This window comes from Eutrigla gurnardus, assembly GCF_963514095.1.
Source record: "Eutrigla gurnardus genome assembly, chromosome: 15".
Taxonomy (NCBI): Eukaryota; Metazoa; Chordata; class Actinopteri; order Perciformes; family Triglidae; genus Eutrigla; species Eutrigla gurnardus.
This window is the reverse complement of record NC_139938.1, coordinates 15219569-15241143: the sequence shown is the minus strand read 5'-3', so window position 1 is coordinate 15241143 and position 21575 is coordinate 15219569. Positions and strand designations below refer to the sequence as shown.

Here is a 21575-nt window from a genome sequence, read left to right as displayed (position 1 = left end):
GCCTGGTTAGAACTAACGCCAACTTCTACTTGCGGCTAAACCGGGCCCGGCCCTAACCAATCTGGAGCCCTAGGCAAGATTTTAGGTGGCGCCCCCCTTGCATCGGCAGTGTAGTGTATATACTCACAAGAAACCGAATAGCTTTGTCTTTGACCTTTTTTTTTACTTAAAGAAAGCAAATTCACAATCAGAATAGTTAACAAGATAAAAAAAAAAAATATGAATAAATAAATGAATACAAAAAATAAAATGAATATATGAAATAAAATCATTTTTACATACATTCATAAATAGTCTTAAGTATAAGATCTAACTAAACACAAAATAAAACGTGTCAACAAGTTGCATAAAATAAATTAAAAATACAATATAAATAAGGCCCTGCACAAAACAAGATATTAAAGGTGGGGGCAACAGGAAGACCGCTTGATGCTGCTGCATCATGGCTGGGTTGTGCTGCTGATGCTGCATCACTGGTGGGTTGTGCTGCTGAGGTGGAGGCAGCAGCGGTAGATGTGGTAGATGGCGCAGGGTGGGATTTAGAAACTTCAACAGCGCATCTGAAGAGAGGAGTATGTGACACCATCGAGTATTACAGTCTAATAATAAAAACATATGATTCCAGGAATAAAATGAAATGATATAATATAAATGAAAAACCAAAGAGATATATGTATGATGTTAACTGATATGCAAATTAGATTAGATTCAATTTATTGTCATCATTACAGTGAAATGCTGAATAGCAGAATGCAAAGTAGCAGTAATATATATGAGAATGTTATGTTATGATTATCTTTGACCGAATCACAGCAGTGCTCATATTCAAAACAGCATTCTCTCTCATGTGATATTGCTTAATTACATTAATGATGTGCACTTTAACAACTAGGCTTACAACTATAATATATAAAGGGGGGGGGGGGGGAAGTGACTATTACCAGCAGTTGTAATGTTTTAGCAAATATTAAATAGGCTTTGCTTTACCAACTTTTTTTTTTTTTTTTTTTACCATTTGTGGCACTGGCGTGGCGCCCCCCGATGGACGGCGCCCTTAGCATTTGCCTATACGGCCTATGCCACGGGCCGGCCCTGGGGCCTCCTTCGCCAGCTCCTGGGTCTTAGATAAATCAGCTCGGAGGTCCTTGTTGTCCTCCGTGGCGGTCTGGAGTTCATTTACCAACTGCTGGTTGGCGGAGGCTTGTTTTGTCAGGGCCTCTTTAGCGATGTCCTTGCACAGAGTACTCTGCACGAGCTCTTCTTGGAGTTGAACTAATTCCGCTCTGAGGCCTTGGGCGACCTTCACCTCAGCCTGGAGATTAATGTTTTTCTCCAGGCTGATTGAGGCCTGTAGTTTCACTTTCTCCAATTCCTCATCCTTTTCGAAGTTCTCCTGCCAGAGGCTCTGGATCGCCTACTCCATCTGTTCCATCTTTTGCTGAAGGATGACATAAGACACCTTGAGGTCCTCATGGTCCCTCTGAAGATCTTTCTTTTTCTTGATCTTGATGGTAGTTGGTAGATAGTTGTGGGAAACCGGAGCACCCGGGGGAAAACCCACATGGGAGGGGATAATAGGGGAGGGGATGAGGAGATATTTAATTTGGGGCCAAATTGTTTTTTTTCTAGTGGGGGGAAACCGGAGCTCCCGGGGGAAACCCACACGACACAGTACAATTCACTGTGCCGCCCTTTTTTTTATAATAATATATAGCTGTATTTTATTTTTTTACATTTTACAGCATACATTATTTTCCGAATTATACATTTTTATATATATATATATATATATATATATATATATATATATATATATATATATATATTAAATACACAAATGCCAGTGAGTATGCTTGTGAAATTAGGACAATTATCCTGAAAGCCGCGCGTCTCCACAGACGAGCCTATTTAAAACGGTACCATCATATTGGTAGGAACCTTTGAATGGGGGCAGACTTGACTACGGAACGTATTTGTTGATGCACGCGCGACTGGTCGCAGGAGTAAACATTCAACAGGAATTACGAATGTCTGTCGTTGATTAACGGTATTAATGAAGCGAAATACCTGGAAACTGTCGCTGAAACGGGGGCATTGAAGAAGGGGACTTTTGTAAGTTAATTAAGGATAACAATGGCCGACTGGAGTCCCATAGCAAAGGTGTACAACCCGCTGAAAGCTGGCAGCATCGACGGCACGGACGTGGACCCCCATGACCGGGCGGTATGGAGGGCTATGACTGCCCGCTACAAGACCAACAAAGGCGTCGTTGGAGACCCGCTGCTCACCGTGTTTGTGTACCGTCTGAACCCCCAGACAACGGAAGACAAACTGCACCAGGTGTTCTCCAAGTACGGAGACATCCAGCGGCTCCGGCTGGTCCGGGACATCGTCACGGGCTTCTCCAAAGGGTACGCTTTCGTTGAATACAAGGAGGAGCGGTCCGTTGTCCGAGCCCGCCGGGACGCCAACAAGGTGGTGGTGGACCAGCACGAAGTGTTGGTGGATTTCGAACAGGAGAGGACCCTCAAGGGATGGGTCCCCCGGAGGCTCGGCGGCGGGCAGGGGGGGAAGAAAGAGTCCGGACAGCTGCGTTTCGGCGGAAGGGACCGGCCTTTTCGTAAACCTATTAACCTCGCGGTCGGCCCGGTGCAGGAACGGGGAGGCGCTGGAGGTGTAGGGAGGGAGTGGGATAAACAAGGGACCAGGGACAGGGAGGACCGGAACCGTCACAGAGAGGCCGAGTGGGGCAGCAGAGGGAGGAGAGACGACCGGGACAGAGGCAGAGAGAGGGATGAGCGCCGACACGGAGACAGGAGCAGGCACCGGGACAGGAGATGAAGCCTATATTTACAAAAAAAAAATTGATTTAACTCCAAAGTACTGATCTCACTGATCCACAGCCTGACTGCATATTCAAATGGAGGATGTGAAAGCCATATGTGCAGTGCAGGACATTGTGACTGCACTGTGGGGCCGGAATATGGAAAGAATCCGCGTTTCAATTACTTTTTTGTTTTATTATAAAGTTATGTTTGGGTTGTGGAATGTACATTTCTGGGTTGATGTTCTTCCGTTTGCACTGTATGATGAGATATCAACGTGGAGCTGTCATTTTCAGCTACTCCTTGTGTATTTCAGTATTTCAAGAAATCTGACTTAGTACATGCTTTTGTAGTGTAAATTGAGCATCACAAACAGTGTAATAATTCAACATACATTTAATAAATAGTCTATTTTCACAAGAACAACGCATATGCATATTGCAGTGTGGACACAGGTGTTTTATAATGAAGCCTGTTGTACATGTTTCTTCCAATGAAGATTTTTGGAGTATCATACTTGATAAAAAGCCACGATGAGGTTTTGTGCGTAACTGAAGATACACAAAGGAAGAAAAACAAATAAACCAAAAAATGATTTTAACACGATGGTGTAGCTTTCCTTGTTTATAGTTAAAAAACGACCACCTTTTGTTATCATGGGTTGCATTTTGCTCTGGGAAAGAAGCCTTTACATCTGTTTTTGTCCTGTTTTGCAGCTTTGCTATGACCACATTTGCTGTGTAATACAAGAAATACAGCTTCAACTAAAGGCCACCGTCTAAAAAGCAACTTATTTTCTTGATTTGGTAGCTTATGGAGATTGTGTTTTTGACATTTTCAAAAGCACTACTCACTCCTCTTCTTGGGGACAAAGTGTTTTTCCAGCAGCATTGAAATTAGCTTTCTATGCTGCCTTTACAAGCAAAATACATAATTTGATTAAAATGAATTCTGTCGCTGCTCAGCTCAGATGTTTGTTCCCTCCTCCTGCAGTTTCAGTTATGAGTCATAGGGTAGACTTGTTTTCTCTCAAACTGACCGTAAGTCGGTCTGAAGTCATCACTAAATGGTCTGGTGTTAGCATTAGCTCATTAAATCTTATTCAGTGACTCCAGTCACTGGACACATCATCAGACCATTAGCTCATCGGATTGAGCTGCTGCTGGGAAAATGACTTTATCCCTGAGAAGAAGCGAAACCTGAGAAAAGACTTTGTGCTGAAAAGAACGGAGCTTAGTAGCACTGATGTAACGCAGTAAACTAAAAAACCTGGTTGTACTTGACCGCATATTGAATACATTGAATAATTCCAGACACATAGGATATGTTTAAGGAAGGAAGAACTCAACACCTCTAACACAGACCTCTGACTGCAATTTCACAATTATTTCTGAAGTAATAGTGATGGCTGAAAGTGATGCATTATAGTGTTTTTTATAAGACGATTGTGGAACTGATGCAAAGTTACATGTTTGTTACTAAACTATGATCATAACAAGCTAGAACTGAGAGCCATTTTATGGAATTAGACATTTGGTGAAGTCTGTGGAAAAATAAGAACACAATTATGACTACTGTTGACATTTATTTATTGATATTTGATTGTCCAGACGAAGCCGACCCCCTCACATGACGGGCCATCCGGGGTAATTCTCTCTTTGCACTGTGCTGAAGTCGATCCTGTGAACCAAAACGCGCAGACACTGATTAGCATGCTCTCTCCATTCAGCACCAGCAGACTGTGATGCTGACAACGCTGCTCTCACCTGAAGGCGGGGTTGATGCCGATGTTGTCCGGCTGTGGGGCGGCAGGTGTTCGCCTCCTGCGGCAGGAGGATGGAGGAGGGAAGTCCTTCTGATACTGAGACTGCATCTCTGGCGTGTCTCGTTCGCTCACCGCTGTCTGATCATTGTCGCCTTCTTGCTTGTCCTTCCCTGGTTGCCAGTTCCTGCTGCTGTTTCCTCTGGTTTGTCTCGAGGATGTGGGATGAGAACGGAGAGACTCCTGCTGTGTGTTCGGGGCGACGTGGTCTCCTGAAGGGTAATCATAACGTAGGTAAGGGTTTCATTTCATGCACTGTAATGACATATCTCATGGAGTATCACATCTTTTCATCCACCGGCAACATCGGAAAAAAAGATTTAAGTTAATTTTAACTGTCAAGTAACGTCAATTTCAATTATATGACACCACTCTATCCTTAGACTCTCTAAATGTTGTTTCCTTCTTGATATACAGTGGAATATAATACCTTATTAACCTTATATGGATGTTTTTCTTTTGAAGTAATGGTTACTCTATTATTATTCATCAAAATGGCTTCTGACTGACTAAGCCTTAAATAAATACAAGACTTTCTTCATCTCTTTCTCACACAAACGGCCCAAACCTTTTCCAAAAAAAAGACATGCATGCATGCGCTTAACACCTATTTTGATCACCGAAACACTCATATGTCCACGCAGAGGAAACTCCCTTACAGCTTATCTCTAGACAGATAAAATGAGTTCACTCTCCAGGTTGAGATAAGGCTGCTGACCTTTGCCTCTGTCATGTTGTGAGACACGTCTAAAGCAGAACGCTTCCTGTGATGTCGTCTCCATCTTGGTGGGAGTGTCCGGGTAGAGGAGCAATCCTGGGGAAGTCAGGCCATGCAGAGGGTTTAAAGTGTACTTTAAAATGAAATAATAAAGCTCTTAGGGGAATTAAAAAATACATTTTGTTTTCAAATTCCTTTCCTTTCAACCAGCTGTTTTGAAGTAAGTCCATTTAACACATCGCAGCTGGACTAACTTCACTTAACATTTCCTGAAATCCTCTTAAATATGGTGATTTCAGTTCTGGCTCATTTATTTTGATTGCTGTGAAAATAACTGTAATGGCAATGTTGCTTTAATATAAACACATTAAACCAGATAAACCAGTTGTCGGTATGTTTTCAGAAAATTGCTCTGAAATTGAAGCAAAACCACATAAATGGTGATGAATGTGGAACCGACATAATATAACTATTAAATATTCTCTTTACTGAAACCATTTCCCTATCTATTCATGTCTTGTCATTGAAGCCATCAGTCTTCCAATCTAGTCAGTACATTTATTTGAAAATGGCTCCGAGCAGCACGTTTTCTGTCCTGAACTACAATATATTTGAACAACAAAATCTCTGAATGAGTCATCCCAGATCTGTGATGCTGAGGCAGAAGAGCAGCAAACCTTTACCTGCCACCGTTGGCGGTTCCCCCCTGAAGGGCCGACTACGAAGGAAGAACTCATGGTGGTAACGGGGGTTTCGTAGATTGGCATTTTTGATGAACATTTTGTCTCCCGGCTGTGCTCTTGGCACCATCAGCTGCTCTGTTTTTGATATCTGTTACACCAAATGCTGCCAAAATGAACACAGGGTCTGGTGTATTCAGTAGAAGGAAGTACTGTGATGGAATGTAGAAACAGTTTTTGCCAGGATTTAAAATATCACAATTTAAACCAACAATAATGACTAAAACGGCTCCCAGGAGAGTGTTTGACTTTATCGCTTACCTTACATGTAGAAAAATACAATCTGTGGCATCATTCTGTGGCGTTTCCCTTCATGCTGCCTACATTTCTGTGTGTTTGTGTATAAGACTACACAGACTTAACGCTTGTTTACTGCAGTAGTCATGGTGTTCAATTCTTACCCAGTGAGTGACAGCTACAGTAGTTACCAACTGAGACAATAAAGCAGCTGGGCCACCAACGGGGGGCTTGAACAAAGGCCAGCATGAAAGGGTTTGAAGTATAGGAGCTGGTTTAACTGGAGAACAAAACAAGCGAGACACCTCGCCACAAGCGATAAGTGCTGAGCTGAGCCTTTTTCTGAGGTAACGCTTCTAAAATGTCACGTCTTGTGTCAGTGACTCGAGTAAGACGCCAGCATAATGATGATTAAATGCATTCGTAGTTGTGTTTAGTCACTCACTCTAAACTGTTATGTATTCAGTGGTTGCCCTGGAGTGTTTGGCCAGCGCTCAGCGATGCTCTGTGCCGCCCAGTGTTCAGCTGGCATGAAGACCAGATATGTTTCTTTCATGTTAGAGGGCCTGTTTTAGCCTGTCACTTTTCAGAAAGGGAACTTTATAAGTGCCCATAAATAATGTTACCTAATATATTCCAAGGTATTCTGTGGTGAGAATGTTCCTGCAGTCCTTTTAATTAATTTTGCAACAGCTGGTAATTAGATACAATGTTATATTCATATCTGATCACATCTGATATCTGAAAATATATATTTTAAACTTAAAAACCATTTAAAACTTGCATTGGACTTCATCTTTGTCTATATTATCACTTTAGGGCATCATATATATATTATTTATATCTTATATATTGTTTGTCTCCTGGACATTTTTTTTTTTTTTTGACTCAACAACTTTACCATGCTAATGGAAACTTGAATCAGTTGAATGGTCAGTTCGTCATGATTCAAACTCCTATATGACTTAAAGAAATGTGCAATTATTATTATTATTGTTATTATTATTGTTATTTTATTATTATTATTATTGTCATTATTATTGTCATTATTATTATTAATATTATTATTATTATTATTATTATTATTATTATTATTATTATTATTGTTGTCATCATTATTATTATCATTATTATTATTATTATTATTACAAATGCCGCAGACTGTGAACTGATTTCAGCGCGCGCCGCCAGGAGTCTCCCGTTCCCATAGTAACAAGCCCTTAGAGCCCTGTGTGGAAGGAGTTAGCGCCGGAGTCTTTGTCGACCGCTTTGGTTCGTCCAACAACAGGCTCTCCTGCTTTCTATCCGCGACTGGCTGTATTTCTGTTCAAAGTAAAAGGCAACGAAGAGGTCAAAGTGCCGTTACGTTTGAGCATATTGATTTTAAAAGGTGACGGTAGCGGTACAGAGGGTCCGCTAGCTTGTCGTAACCCTCTCCGTCAAAGACTCTTCTTGCGTCAGTGTCCGGAAGTTCGGAGGGGGAAAAAGTAAGAAAGGCATGAAAAAAAACAGGAGCTGGAAGAAACTTCTGTCCAACTTTCTTTGAGCCCATTGAAGCCCACCTTTTTTCCACCCCGTCCTAAAGCCTACCGAGGGGACGGTTGCGTTGTGTGTTCCCGCAGCTATCTAATAATTAGCCGTGTGCGTTAATTCATCGATGGGTCTGCCGACGCTGGAGTTTAGTGACTCTTTCCTGGACAGTCCGGAGTTCAGAGAAAGACTGCAGTGCCATGAGATCGAGCTGGAGCGCACCAACAGGTTTATAAAAGACCTCATCAAGGATGGGAACATGCTCGTATCTGCCCTCAGAAGTAAGTACGCGGGGATCAATGACGTGTTTTAAGGGGTAAAAGGGCAGTAACTGAAGTTGTTCGTGGTCAACCCAAGGCCATCGACTCAAACAGAGCCAGTCTAGTCATTTTAGCCTATAACTTTACTTGAGGCTTTAATGGTTTAATACGTTGAATTGCACAGTTATAGGTAGTTACAAGGTTATGTATGGGCGATATGGAGAAAATCAAAAATCACAATATCCTTACCCAATATATCGATATGGAGACGATATATCCAGGGTCAATAATACTCGGTTATGTGGACATAATGACCGAGTGGGGGAAGGCAAGTAATAGAACAGCTAGAACAATCTGATAAATCACTTAACTGTAATGCAACCTTAAAAACCTGGAAAAGACAAACACACTAAAACTTACTAAAGGGGAGGATGGATCCACCAGAGCCCCAACTAACCCTACCCATAACATTCATTATGCATTTATCTGTAGGTTACTTTGTGGGTTGGACTAATCAAATACTTAAACAAAACACTTCTCAGAGGCCAAGGTGACATCTACAAATTGTTTTGTCTGACTAACAGGACAAACCTTGAATAACGTCGATGTAATTATGTAAAACGGACAAAAGTGGCAAACCCTAACTTTTTGAAAGGCATGAAACAGTGAAATTTGTTGATTATTAATCTTGTTTAAATCAACTGAACCACGTATTGACTTCCCTGATCTACTTACCTGATCTTGAGTTCGTGTTTTGATGAGGTTCCCTGTCAAAATGCAGTTTTTTATGATGAAAATGTAAAAAAAAAAGCAAACAAAAACATCAGGACATCTATCATCAAAGTCACATTTAAGTACATACCATATATATGGTGTATGACCGTTGTGGTTTGTCGTATTCATATATCATCAACTAATGAAGACTTTCAAAAATAAGGCCGCCCCCTCGTTTGGTTTCTTTTGACGACCTCCAGACTGAAACACGCCTATGATTTGTAGCTGCTGGAGGTTTCTGTGGCTCACCTGCTGCCTGCCAGACTCACACCCAGCACGCTGCCTGACCTGGGGGTGAAACAACCTCATTACTGTTTTCACAGGTCAAACTATGTACAGAATATCGGCAACTCAATTACAACACAATACCATATTATCACAAGCAATATTCTTGCTATTAGTGTTATTTATGTTAACATTTTCGTCTCACATCACTGCTCTTAGCACGGGAAATAGGATTTTCATTGAGACTGTTGTAAAAATAAGTGAGTACAGTGTTGTAGGCATCCAAACAAAACCGGTTAGACGGCTGTGCGTAAGATATTTGACACATTTTGGATTTTGGGAAGTGTATATAAACATTAATGGTTGTTTATAAATATGTATACTAATGATATTACTAGTGTTTAATTTACTGATACATGTTTCTGTCTTCAAGCTGAAGATAATCAAAAACAGCCTTTACAGCCACAGGACATATCCGTAATACTCTAATCCACATATTGTGCGTTTGAATAACAATATGGAAGTATTTCAAGTTTCCAGCACTTTTGTCTTTCATGCAATAGATTTGACCACAGTTCTTTTTTTCTCATCCCCAGGCAGTAATTTGCTCTAAACTGCTACTAAAGGACATTTTAATGTGTATAATGTGGTGGTGTGGGTGAAATAGTGCCTTACAGTTGCTGGCATGTTGTGGGTGTGCAAGTGAGAGAATGCAGCCTTGCGCTGCCAAGTCTTCATGCACCTCAGAGAATAAAAGGTGGTAATTAAGTGCATTATTGCAATGTTGTTTGAACACATAAACCCCCGAGAGTTTTTTGAGTCTGAGTCAAGTCAAGACATTTTTTCTCACACCAGACTTTGATGCCTCATGTCTTGGCAGTGGACAGTGTGTGAGAGGCTCACAGGAAAGTACAGTAATAGTTTATTATAGGATGGAATAAGTGATGCTGCTTGTAGACTGAAGGGAATGGAGGCAGTACATGGTGTTGGACCAATAATGGCAGCATTCAAACTCACGCCAAGAGCATTATTGTGCATAATAAGGATGTAGTCAATAATACAATTGGTGTACCTGCTTTGACTGAATTGCCTTTTGTTTTTCACAGGTCTTTCTCTTGCTGTTCAACGGTTCTCTCAGTCTCTGCAGGAGTTCCAGTTTGAATGTATTGGTGACGCTGAGACTGATGATGAGATCAGTATAGGTGAGTTGAAAGTGTCGCCGGTGATCTGGGGAACAAAAAAATGTGACTGTAAAATATATCAGACATGCTCCACATCTGAGGTGTAACATTTATTTTACAGCTCAGTCCTTAAAGGAGTTCTCTCAGCTCTTGAGCACCATGGAAGAGGAGAGGAAACGACTGGTAAGAAATCATGTGTTTGTGTGTTTGAGGACACTCTGTTGGCTTTAAGTAGCAACAACAAATCTTGAATGGATATTAACAGAACTTATCAATCTTTTACATTTTCAGGCATTTTTCAGGCATTTCTTCTTTCTGTCTCTGCACCCCATCCTTCACTATATAAGCTTATTTATCATTTATACAATGGTTGTGATTCATATATATTTATTCAGGAATAGAAACCAAAGCCTTCTGAAGGGCTTTAGAAATAAATTATACAGAAATAATTCTCTTCAAGGCATCTTACTCTAAATGCTGGCACCAACCTCCAGGTCTGAAAAAGGCGGAAGTACCTTAAAATTGCATTCCTTCTAATAGCCATCAGGGGGCGACTCCTCTGGCTGCAAAACTAACTCTGATTGTATAGAAATGTATGTGAAAATAACCTTACTTCTTACTTGATTCATTACCTTAGTAAACAAACAGGAGTTTGTGGGCTCACTAGTCACAAGTAACACTAATCACTAGTTTCGAATCGTCTTCAAGACAGCATGATGTGCGTTTAGTAAATTATGGTCCCATTTACATCAAAATAGAAGATAAAGCAGGGTATGCTTTTGGGAGGTGCTACCTTGTGATTGACAGGTCACGACCACACCATTGTCTGGGAGTTGTCCGCATTCTCGTCTTGCAACTTTATCTCTTTCACATTGTGTTGTTTCCTGAAAGTTATTTGTAATATTGTTGGTCGTCTGAGAATGTCTTGTTTTAGTGTCCGGCTGTACTCGGCTCCATCCTCCATCCACTTGTTGAAAAGACAAGATGGTGACGGCTAAAACCAAAATTCCAAAACAGCAGTCCACAAACCAAAGGGTGATGTTACGGTGACCGCGTCCACTTCCTATATGCATGTCTATGTCTGAATGACAGTGCTGATCTGAATGTAACAGACCAGATTATTATCAGCAAAGTCTGAACCAATAGCTTCCAGCATTTTAGTTTGAAAGGTCAAGTCTTTGTTGGGGCATCTAGTCTGACTTCCTCAAGCCTTGTGTCCTAATTTTCCCACAAGTTTGATTGACACATTTGTCGTGACCTTTGTGCCAGTGGTAGTGTGCGCTCCATGGCGATTCGGAAAGACGTCTTTGACGCAGAGACCCTCAATCAACCGGAGGGCTTTTTGTGGGAGTGATTAGAGTCTGGCACACTCTTGTGTGCGCATGTGTAATGTATGTGCATAGTACAATGCTGTGTGTTTGTGGCTCTGTGCACGCTCTGGTTACCAAAGAACCATGTGGAACCTATTCTGCCAATTCCCCTGTGAGCCTGTGAGCAGAGGCCTGACTGCCTGGGAAAGTCCATAAAAGGGTCCTGTGTGTGTGTGTGTGTGTGTGTGTGTGTGTGTGTGTGTGTGTGTGTGTGTGTGTGTGTGTGTGTGTGTGTGTGTGTGTGTGTGTGTGTGTGTGTGTGTGTGTGTGTGTGTGTGTGTGTGTGTGTGTGTGTGTGTGTGTGTGTGTGTGTGTGTGTGTGTGTGTGTTTTAATTGTATGCTGCAGATAGGTCTGAACCTCCACTAATATGGTCCTTATTGAGTTAAAGGGCAATTCCAGTGAATGGGTTCCTCAGAAATGCCTGCCTGTTCACCCTGAAAGGACTATTATTACGACAATGCCCTTCAGTCTCTTAGTGTTCAGTTTCATCCTGCACATTGTGCTGTGGTGGAGGATGAGAGCATAGAAAAGGGTACTGACATTGCACTAAAACTGAAGCGAAAGTAAAGTCACGATGCAGGCCTGGGAAGCTATTTAGGGTCTAATGTATAAATCAACTAGACAGTACAAAGTATGACACGACAGAGGCTTGCAATATTTAGACTCATGACTAAAGAGGGCTGAGACTTTGTATAAACACCAGAGCTCTGATAACGGCTCCGGAGCTTTCTTTACTGCTTGACTCAAGTCTCAACATCAGCCACAAGTTTCTCATACATACAGATCGGACAGCTGCACAAATAGTAGGTTGCGTATGTGATCAGACGTGCTAACATCTCCCTCAGCCTCAGTTGTAATTTGTGTCAGCAATGTAATTGTGTGATGCTGATGTTAGGATTCTAACGCTGTGCCTGAATGTAGTTTAGGAGCCTTTAGCTTGGCGTTTCCGTGACTTATAAATAATAATAATAATAATGCATTTTATTCATAGGTGCTTTTCAGGACACTCAAGGTTACCTTACAAAACAATATACAGCAATAAAAACAGTTGCAAACTTGGAAAACACATATGAGCAAAGTCCATAAAATGCTCAGTGATCATGCTCATAATGTTGGATAATAAGCAGCTCATAACTCACAGCTCATTAACTGGACAGGAGGGTTTTTGCAGGATGTTGCTATGACATTTTGGCATGTAAACAGAAAGCTAATAAAACACAGGTGCAATATATCAACTGAGAGAAAATATGGCGATTTCAGTTTGAATTCTTTCCCACAAATAGCACACATTTATATACAACACATCTGTAGAGTTGGCAACATTCATGTTGGTGTCTGATTTTAAATATTTTGAAATCCCCCGAATGCAGTACCGGGACATTCTTAGTTGTAGGAAAGAATTTGACCTTTTTCTCAGTGTTTAATGTCTAAAGTCTCAAATGTCAGACGTGTGTCTCTGAAGCACAAAATTGTCACAAAAATAAAAAGACAAGCATCTATTAAGTGATTAACAAAACACTGACGTCACCACTGCAGTCCTCATGGAACAGCCGGCAACAACAGCGAGTTGTTCCAGTATTTACTGTTCACAGACTGAGCTAACTGTTGTGGGTTTTTTCCTCTCTCAGATCCAGAACGCAGATGACGTGTTGATCTCTCCGCTGGAGAGGTTTCGTAAGGAGCAGATTGGAGCTGTTAAGGTACTCCTGCTGTTGCTGGAATCGAAGAATAACCAAAGCTGCCGTTACGTTACTGACCCAGTTAACTTTTGCTTTGACTCACGGGGTGATACTCCAAACTTCACACACGCATGCTGGACGCCATAGTTATCTAACGCTGTAGGTGGCGATCAGACAGATCACCCGGCTCTATTCTAGTCCCACAGTCCGAGAATCTAATTGGTTCAGATAAACGATGGACCACGGTCCGGTGTCAGTAGGTCATGGGAACGGACGTTGTGTGGAAAGACGGGGAGTCACAGACAGAGATAGTTGAACTCAGTGAGGCCGTATAAACACAAATTGAGTCTGGAGTCTGGTTTCAGCAGCTGTCTCAGGTCCTGCAAATTGGTTTATCTATTTTCTTTTTCTCTTTGCTCCCTCTCAGACCCGAAATAAAAACACAGCAGTTTGCATGTACGAGAGAGGGTTTCAAAAAATAGACCTGCTCGCAGCTCCCGACTGACCCCGAAAGCGAAATCGGAGCGCATTTCTGGGTTTTGATGGAAGCAGCTTGTAGAATGTAGCAGCAGCATGTGAGAGGCACGACTTCACACCCATGTTGTTGAGCAAGACAAAGAGTGGATGGACATGTGGAGTTTGGAGCTGCAGCTGTTTTGGAAAGAAGCCGTTGTCCAAAATATTTTGGCAGAGTCTCTTCATTTAGATTATTAATGGTTGCGACCGCACTGTGGCCTCATTGATTGTAGCATTTTGGTATTTTTAGCCTCACTAGCAGCAGCGCTCTACGGGGGGCTCTCGGTCAGTTGGTCGGACCATGACCGTTACCATGACTATTGGATGGATTATAATACAATTTGTCACAGACATTCATGGTCCCCACAGGATAAATATTACTCTAACTTTGGGGACGTTTTTGAACATTATTTATTATTTCCATGATATCTGTAGGATATTTACTGATTTAAATGATACGTTTGTTGGATGTTTTCAGTTCTTGTATGGCTGCTTGTTTTCCAATGGCAATACATACTTTTGCGTTAAAGAAATGTATTTAATTTTTTAGTTTTTGTATAAAAACATGTTCATATCTCAAAGTAAAGAATCAAGTTCCAGCCCCAGTGAATGAGACGTGAGGGAAAGGGAGATATATTCAAGTGTGACCTTCTCTCAGTTTTATGTAAACATAAAAGTTTGCTTTTATTTATCACTAATGTGCTATCTTCATCCCTGTCTTCCTCAGGAGGGTAAGAAGCAGTTTGACAAGGAGACAGAAAGGTACTACTCTGTTATGGAGAAACACCTGAGCCTGTCCTCCAAAAAGAAGGAATCGCAGCTGCTCGAGGTAAATCGCTAGACTTCTAACAAACGTACACCGAGTTCTTCCCACATGAGCTGGGGAACGGAAAGCACTTTATAGATGTTGTTTCTGTTTTTGTGGCAGGCGGATTCGCAGATGAGTAAGGACAGGCAGGTGTTTTATGATGCCTCGCTGCAGTATGTCTTCAAGATCCAAGAAGTGCAGGAGAGGAAGAAGTTTGAATTTGTGGAGCCGGTGAGTTCACACACATGCATTATGATCATTATGCAACCTCAGCATAATGTAACTGAGGCGCTGGGCCTTCACGGCTCTGGTGAGCAGAGGAAAACACAGCCACCGATACACAATGTTTCATCACAGGAAAATGTGACTGATGAGTCTATTTTGTGCTGCATGTAAACAATGAAGTCCTTATTAGAGCCAAGCCAGTAATGATCATGTGTGTGTGTGTGCATACAGACATGGAAACGCAGCGTTTTGAAAAACACACATTTGGCTGGCGATCAAAACATTTTAATGATAGATATCAGTAAAGCCCACTTCCTGTTGCTGTAGAAGCACTTCCTGCATGGAGATCTCTCCCACCTGACAGAGGGGAAAACTCTTTGTTGTAGAGTAAATAAAGCCGGCGAGCCAATCAACAAGCAGAGTGTGTGTTTTTCCACCAACAGAGGTCATTTTGATTGATTGAGCAGATGACAGACATTCATTTTGTAATCAGCTCATTATACTCTACACTCCCGAGGCCCCGGCTAATGTTTTTCCTGCTGGTTTCTCCCTCTGATCTTCAGCTATTAGCCTTCCTGCAGGGTTTGTTTACCTTCTACCATGAGGGCTATGAGCTGGCCAGTGAGTTTGAACCCTACAAGCAGCAGCTTCAGTTCAACCTGCAGAATGTAAGTGTGTTTACTGCAAACCTCTCGAACAGAATTACTTATTTTGTCTTGTCTACCTGCCAATTTAACCCATAAATACAGGGTATTTGAATGCCAGGTTTTGGACGCATCTGGCATTTTTTCATGTAAATATGTACACAAGCCTCCTTTCAATGCAGTTTGGTATGTGTGTTGAAAGGCTCGCAATAACTTTGAAAGTACGCGTGCCGAGGTGGAGAGGCTGATGAAGAGGATCCGGTCTGCGGAAGAAGACTTCAAAGCCCCCAGTTGCTTTACCATGGAGGGATACTTGTACATACAGGAGAAACGTGAGCTACACAAACTCATATTTTCTCTCACTTAAGCTGTGAAGAAATACTTTATTTTGTTTATACACTCACACACACATGAATGTGTGTTGTAGGTCCATTGGGCAGTGTGTGGACCAGATACTACTGCACTTATGAAAAAAGCTCCAAGATGTTCACCATGAGCAACACAGAGGCCAGACCGGCCAGCAGACAGGTGAGCAGATGAAAAACCACATGTGAAATATATTTACACCAACAAAAACAATTAGCATTAAAATCTACAATGAACGTCAACTTATACAACCCTGAGTTACATTATTGTCATATGGATAATATCATTTTAAGCATGTAATACAACAGAGATTTGTTCAGCAGCCTCACACAAGCAAGTGTAGAAAGTGAGCTTTCAAAAACTGTCTCTACTAACTGCAGTATCACGTTAATTAGCTGATAATGCAACAAAAAGACACGGATTACTTGTTTCAAGCTAGAGTCGAGGCTATATTATAATACAACATGTCTCTTCCTTATTGCAAACACATCTCTGTTACCAGAACGGCGTGGCGAACGGGACACCTGAGATGTTCAAGCTGCGCTCGTGTGTCAGAAGGAAGACGGATTCAATCGACAAACGCTTCTGCTTCGACATCGAGGTGGTGGAGAGGTGAGAGGGGAAAGAGAGAGGGAAAGCTGTGACGCGACTGCCTGTGGAATTGAGATACGGCTGCTCAGATAAAATGATCTCTTCCTCTGCAGACATGGTGTCACCACCCTGCAAGCGCTCTCTGAGGCCAACAGGCGGCTGTGGATGGAGGCAATGGATGGAAAAGAACCTGTATGCATCCATTCACCATTAAATACATGAAAACATGGAAGCAGCACCATCATTGTTTGAGATGTCAAACCTGTCACACTAACATACATGTTTTTCTGTCTTTGTTCAGATTTACACTCTGCCTTCTTTACTCAGTAAAAAAGAGGAGAGTAAGTAACCTAATGTATGCGAATTCAGAAGGTTTTATTTATTGACATCTATTAATATGTATCCGATATTTAGGGAAATGTGTTTGTTTTTACAGCATTTCTCAACACGGCAGGCTTAAACTTTGTTAAGAAGTGCATCGAGCTGGTTGAAACAAGAGGTACTCCTCCTTAAAATGTTCATATGAGAAAAATAATTCTAATGAGTATTTATTTTTTGCATTATTGATTTATAAAGAAGGTTAAAACATGTCCGTATGTGTGTGTAGGCATTACCACCCTGGGACTGTACAGGATTGGAGGAGTCAATTCCAAAGTGCAGCGGTTGATGACAAGTGTGTTCGGTAAGAAACGATGTCATCCTCCTGTGTTGGGGTGATTTATTTGAGCACCATGAATAGCTGGTGTATTTAGAAATCCATCTCTACGGATAAATAACTCATTATCTACTTTCCTCCAGCATCCACAGCTCCCTCCGACATGCAGCTGGACGCAGACGCCTGGGACAACAAGACCATCACCAGCGGTCTGAAGAATTATTTCAGGTAACGTGCAGCACAACGTTTTTTTGAATGACACTTCTCATTAATTCTGAAATCATGATTTCTAATGTGTTTGCAGGTGTCTGGCAGAACCAGTGCTGACCTACAGACTGCATAAAGAATTCATCAAGGCCGCGAGTAAGAAACACAAAGTACACCGAGTGTCACTCACACATTATAGGTAGTAATAAAAAGAAGCACATGTCACCCTCTTAACACTCAATCATGTGAATCTGTTGCTCGTCCCTATTTTCACAGAGTATGATGACCAGAAGTACAGAGTCAGAGCAATTCATGCTCTTGTACACAAACTACCAGAAAAAAACAGAGCAATGTTGGACATCTTAACCAACCACCTTCACAAGTATGTTCATATTAACATGGTTCAATAAAAAAAAAGATCGTTTGAGAATGCTTTACCCAGTAATAGTTTAATTTACAATGAGATCTTCATATTTCCAATATTCTGTCAAACCGTTAAATAAGGCCGTCAGCCTCACACCATGAAAAGTATTCCAAACTGTGTGTGTGTGTGTGTGTGTGTGTGTGTGTGTGTGTGTGTGTGTGTGTGTGTGTGGGTGTGTGTGTGTGTGTGTGTGTGTGTGTGTGCAGGGTGTCCTCTCACAGTGACCAGAACATGATGACCGTGTCCAACCTGGGGATGATCTTTGGCCCCACGTTGATGAGGTCACAGGAGGAGACGGTGGCCGCCATGATGAACATCAAGTTTCAGAACATCGTGGTGGAGATTATCATAGAAAACCACCACAAGGCATGCTTACACACACACACACACACACATACACACACATATACACACATATACATACACCTGCACACAAACATACATACCTAACAGGCATGTTTGGTCCTGTCAGATTTTTGGTGAGGCCCCAGACCTGACGGTGCCGTTGCCTCAGGCTCCATCTTCCCGGTCGACTCCTCGGAGGAACAAGGCCATCTGTCTGTCGTCTGGAAAGAGGAAGGCCCGTCTCTACCCTCCGACTCTCTGCCTGGCAGACAACGACAGTGAGTCTCTCTGCAGCATACGGTCTCTTATCCCGTCACTCATGACAATTACTCTACCACGTTCTTTTGAAGGTTATAGCTGTTAGTTCATATATATATATATATATACATAACAAGCTTGAGAAATACAACCCACTGTTATTATTCTTATTATTATTAGGATGAAATGAGCGGTTTCCAAGCTTTTGCACCTTAGAGGGTCATTTAGATAACTGTTTAAGACCCAAAAAGGTGAGATTATCCAATATTTCAGTAAAAAAAAAAGGCAAAGATTTGATAAAGGTAAAATACATGAGTCGGTTTCTGTAGAAGAATTCATGAGCTAATTGGCTTATGAAATAGCCGTGGGTTGGACTAAAGTCGATGTTGTCGTCGTCAATCAGTCTCTTTATTATGTGATTTATTTATGATGTATTATGTCTCCGTCCAGGTGACACCTTCAGTAGCAGCCCCAGCACGACTCCGATGGGCAGCCAGGAGTCTCTGTCCTCACACTCCTCTGAGAAGAATGGATTGTCTCAGGTGTCTCCTCCGTCCTCTCCTACCGCCGAGCCCGACTCGTCCTCCGCAGCACCGCAGGTGTCTCCTCATGAGTCTTCCTCCTGCTCCCCGTCGTCCTCAAACCGGAAGGATGAGAAACAACCGACAAAGAGCACCCCTGCCACTCATCTTACGCCTTCCTCCTCCTGGACTTCCTCCAAGCTCACTCCGGCCCAGCACACTTCCTCTGTCTCCTCCTCCACATCCTCTTTACTCTCAACAGAGAGAAGTCTGTCCGTCAAAGGAAACTCCACTGCCTCATTGTCATCTGTGAAAGAATCCGGATCTCCCTCCATCGCCTCCTCGTGCGCTGCCTCCATCCAGCACTCTCCAGTGGAGCGGACCTCGTCTCTCAGGGAGGGTCGACCCGTTCAGAGGGTGTCGTCCGTCTCTTCTCTCAAGAGCACTCATTCCGTGGATCAAAGAAATGCATCCAGCGCCTCCTCCACCGTCGCAGAAACCAGAGTGACGGACTCTAACTCTCCGTCCCGGCAGCACAGAAAAGCCTACAGGACCGCCTCCTCCTCCTCTTCCTCCTCCTCGTCATTATGCCCCTACCAGCTTTCCACATCTTCTTCTCTCACCTCTCTGCACATCTCTGAGGGTGCGTACATCTTTTTTTTTAGGATAAAAATGTTATCAATCCACATTTTATCATAAAATGTGACAAAAGTTTTAAGTATCAGTCACTACCCTGTTTGTGTTCGGTTTTAATCCCCTCGTGTTTCGATCGCAGATTACAAAAGCTGTCATGGATCGGTGCAGAGTCTCATGTCGCTGGACCCACATGAGCCAAATCACAAACGTAAACCTGCTCACGTCCGCTGTGGCTCTGATCTGACCGGGAAACACGCTGCAGACACCACGTCCAGCAACGGTTACCAGAGGCCAGGATCATTGTGAGTGTCTGTTTGTATTTTTTACCATATTGGTCTGATTCCAGGAATGAAGACTCATTTCTGATTGTCTTCTGCCTGCAACAATTGGGAAGAAAACTCACTCCTTGTAATAACTGGATCTCTGTAAATGTATGCAGAGCTAATTGTGTGTTTGTGTGTTACAGATTATCGGTGAGACTGCCGCAGCGTGAGAGTTCGGTGTTCTCCTCAGCATTAGACATATGTTCCTCAGGAAGGTATGTTAGTTCTGAGCTGTTTTTAGTCTTGTTATCATTACTCTATGTCAAGCAAATGCAAAGTAAAACATTTTCAATGTGGAATCCTCCTTAACTAACTGAATCTCTCTTTCTGCTAGGGATGCAAAAGCTCTTTACTCCTGCGAGGCAGAGCACAGCCACGAGCTCAGTTTTCCGCAGGGGGCGCTGTTCTCGAATGGTAAGAAAACTCCATTTAATTCTCCATGGAATGCATACGTTTGTTTTGCTTTGGCAATCTTGTTGACCAACTGTCAGTGTTCCTCTCAAAATCTTAAATAACTTAAATAAAGTTGAGATGCCTTTTTTAACCCTTTACGGTCACATCCAAGGTCATATCGTGAACTTAGATGTGAGCTCAAGATGTTCCAACTTCTGTTTCACTGAACTTTAAAGTTAGAAAGATAATTTTACCGACTTCATAATAATGTAACGCAGATGTTGATCCCCTTGTCTGAGGATTAACATCACAAAATGAATACAAAATGCTTGTGTGCCCCGGCTTTATTTTTTAACACATTTCCTGTAATTAATTTTGATATAAAGTTCTATGTTTGGAGACTTTGTGATCTGGTCTAGGATTTAATATAAAGTCTGAATGATGCTTGGCTGCTCAGCAAGTCTTTATTTTTATGACCCAACAGTGGAACAGTTGCAGTTTACTGTCAATGCAGCCTTTAGGGAGTTAATCACCAGGAAACTCAATCATATCAAGTCTAACATTTGCTTGGAAGTTATGGGAGTCATTATATAAGAGGTAAATTGGTTATTTTATCTATGAAGGTCTTTGTCTAGACTTGCTGACTTGAGTTGTTTGTGTCTGCAGTGTACCCGTCTGTGGAACCAGGTTGGCTTCAGGCGACGTACAAGGGAAGAACGGGCCTCATACCTGAAAACTACATCACTTACATGTGACAAACCCAATGATGTCATCACCAAATAACACTAAGATCTAACCTAGACTTTAGGGATCTACAGTGCATGCAGTAAAACGCCGTGCTGCTGATCAGAGAGATAATATATTCATCATGTAACTGTGACTGTCATCGCTAAACTACTGGGGCTGGATATGAATGATGCATGTCTGACTACTATATGTGAACCATGTTAGGTGTTATTAACCAGTTTAGAATTACAGTAGATGGTAAAGTCTTCCATTTCTACGTGATGGTGTCATTTAATCAAAGCCGTCATCTTGTCATTTATGTTTGTGTTATACAGTAAATACATGAAATATGTCTGTAAGGTACATGGAAACATTTCAATCCTGGTAATTTATGTGTTAATTATCGTATTAATGTTGCAGCTGTGAGTCCAGAGATGAAGTGTCCACACATCTGTATGTATGAACTGGTGGTCAAACATTTCTTCTACCTTCTGTCAGTCTTCATGCTGTCGAAATAAAAGACAAATAATCTACTTAAAAACTTGCATTTGAAGATTCAGTTTGTTTATTATAA

At 41.9% G+C, this 21575-nt stretch overlaps 3 protein-coding genes across 8 annotated transcripts; 2 read left to right on the top strand and 1 right to left on the bottom strand.

Annotated features, from left to right (window-relative positions):
• The first annotated feature begins 1987 nt into the window (after nucleotides 1–1987).
• snrnp35 (small nuclear ribonucleoprotein 35 (U11/U12)) lies at nucleotides 1988–3611 on the top strand. The gene has a single exon (XM_084028455.1). The coding sequence runs from the start codon at nucleotides 2134–2136 to the stop codon at nucleotides 2839–2841; it is 708 nt and encodes a 235-aa protein (XP_083884581.1). The 5' UTR covers nucleotides 1988–2133; the 3' UTR covers nucleotides 2842–3611.
• Nucleotides 3612–4396: 785 nt separating this feature from the next.
• LOC311025525 (uncharacterized protein) lies at nucleotides 4397–8984 on the bottom strand. 6 transcript variants are annotated; one of them, XM_084028458.1, is made up of 5 exons: nucleotides 8868–8888; nucleotides 6049–6257; nucleotides 5366–5461; nucleotides 4592–4859; nucleotides 4397–4505 (listed from the first exon to the last, which is right to left on the bottom strand). In XM_084028458.1, the coding sequence occupies exons 2-5, from the start codon at nucleotides 6173–6175 to the stop codon at nucleotides 4451–4453; spliced, it is 546 nt and encodes a 181-aa protein (XP_083884584.1). In that variant the 5' UTR covers nucleotides 6176–6257; nucleotides 8868–8888; the 3' UTR covers nucleotides 4397–4450. The 6 variants fall into 6 exon arrangements, with proteins under 6 accessions (XP_083884584.1, XP_083884585.1, XP_083884582.1 ...); XM_084028459.1 differs by having other exon boundaries at nucleotides 6049–6211; XM_084028456.1 differs by lacking the exon at nucleotides 8868–8888 and adding an exon at nucleotides 6367–6974.
• Nucleotides 7706–21529, top strand: arhgap42a (Rho GTPase activating protein 42a). The gene is made up of 24 exons (XM_084028430.1): nucleotides 7706–8153; nucleotides 10238–10333; nucleotides 10434–10495; nucleotides 13313–13384; nucleotides 14607–14708; nucleotides 14808–14918; nucleotides 15476–15580; nucleotides 15759–15888; nucleotides 15984–16084; nucleotides 16425–16534; nucleotides 16627–16705; nucleotides 16815–16854; nucleotides 16950–17012; nucleotides 17121–17195; nucleotides 17312–17396; nucleotides 17473–17531; nucleotides 17652–17757; nucleotides 18006–18165; nucleotides 18272–18422; nucleotides 18853–19566; nucleotides 19699–19861; nucleotides 20026–20097; nucleotides 20217–20296; nucleotides 20942–21529. The coding sequence occupies exons 1-24, from the start codon at nucleotides 8000–8002 to the stop codon at nucleotides 21028–21030; spliced, it is 2979 nt and encodes a 992-aa protein (XP_083884556.1). The 5' UTR covers nucleotides 7706–7999; the 3' UTR covers nucleotides 21031–21529.
• Nucleotides 21530–21575: the final 46 nt, after the last annotated feature.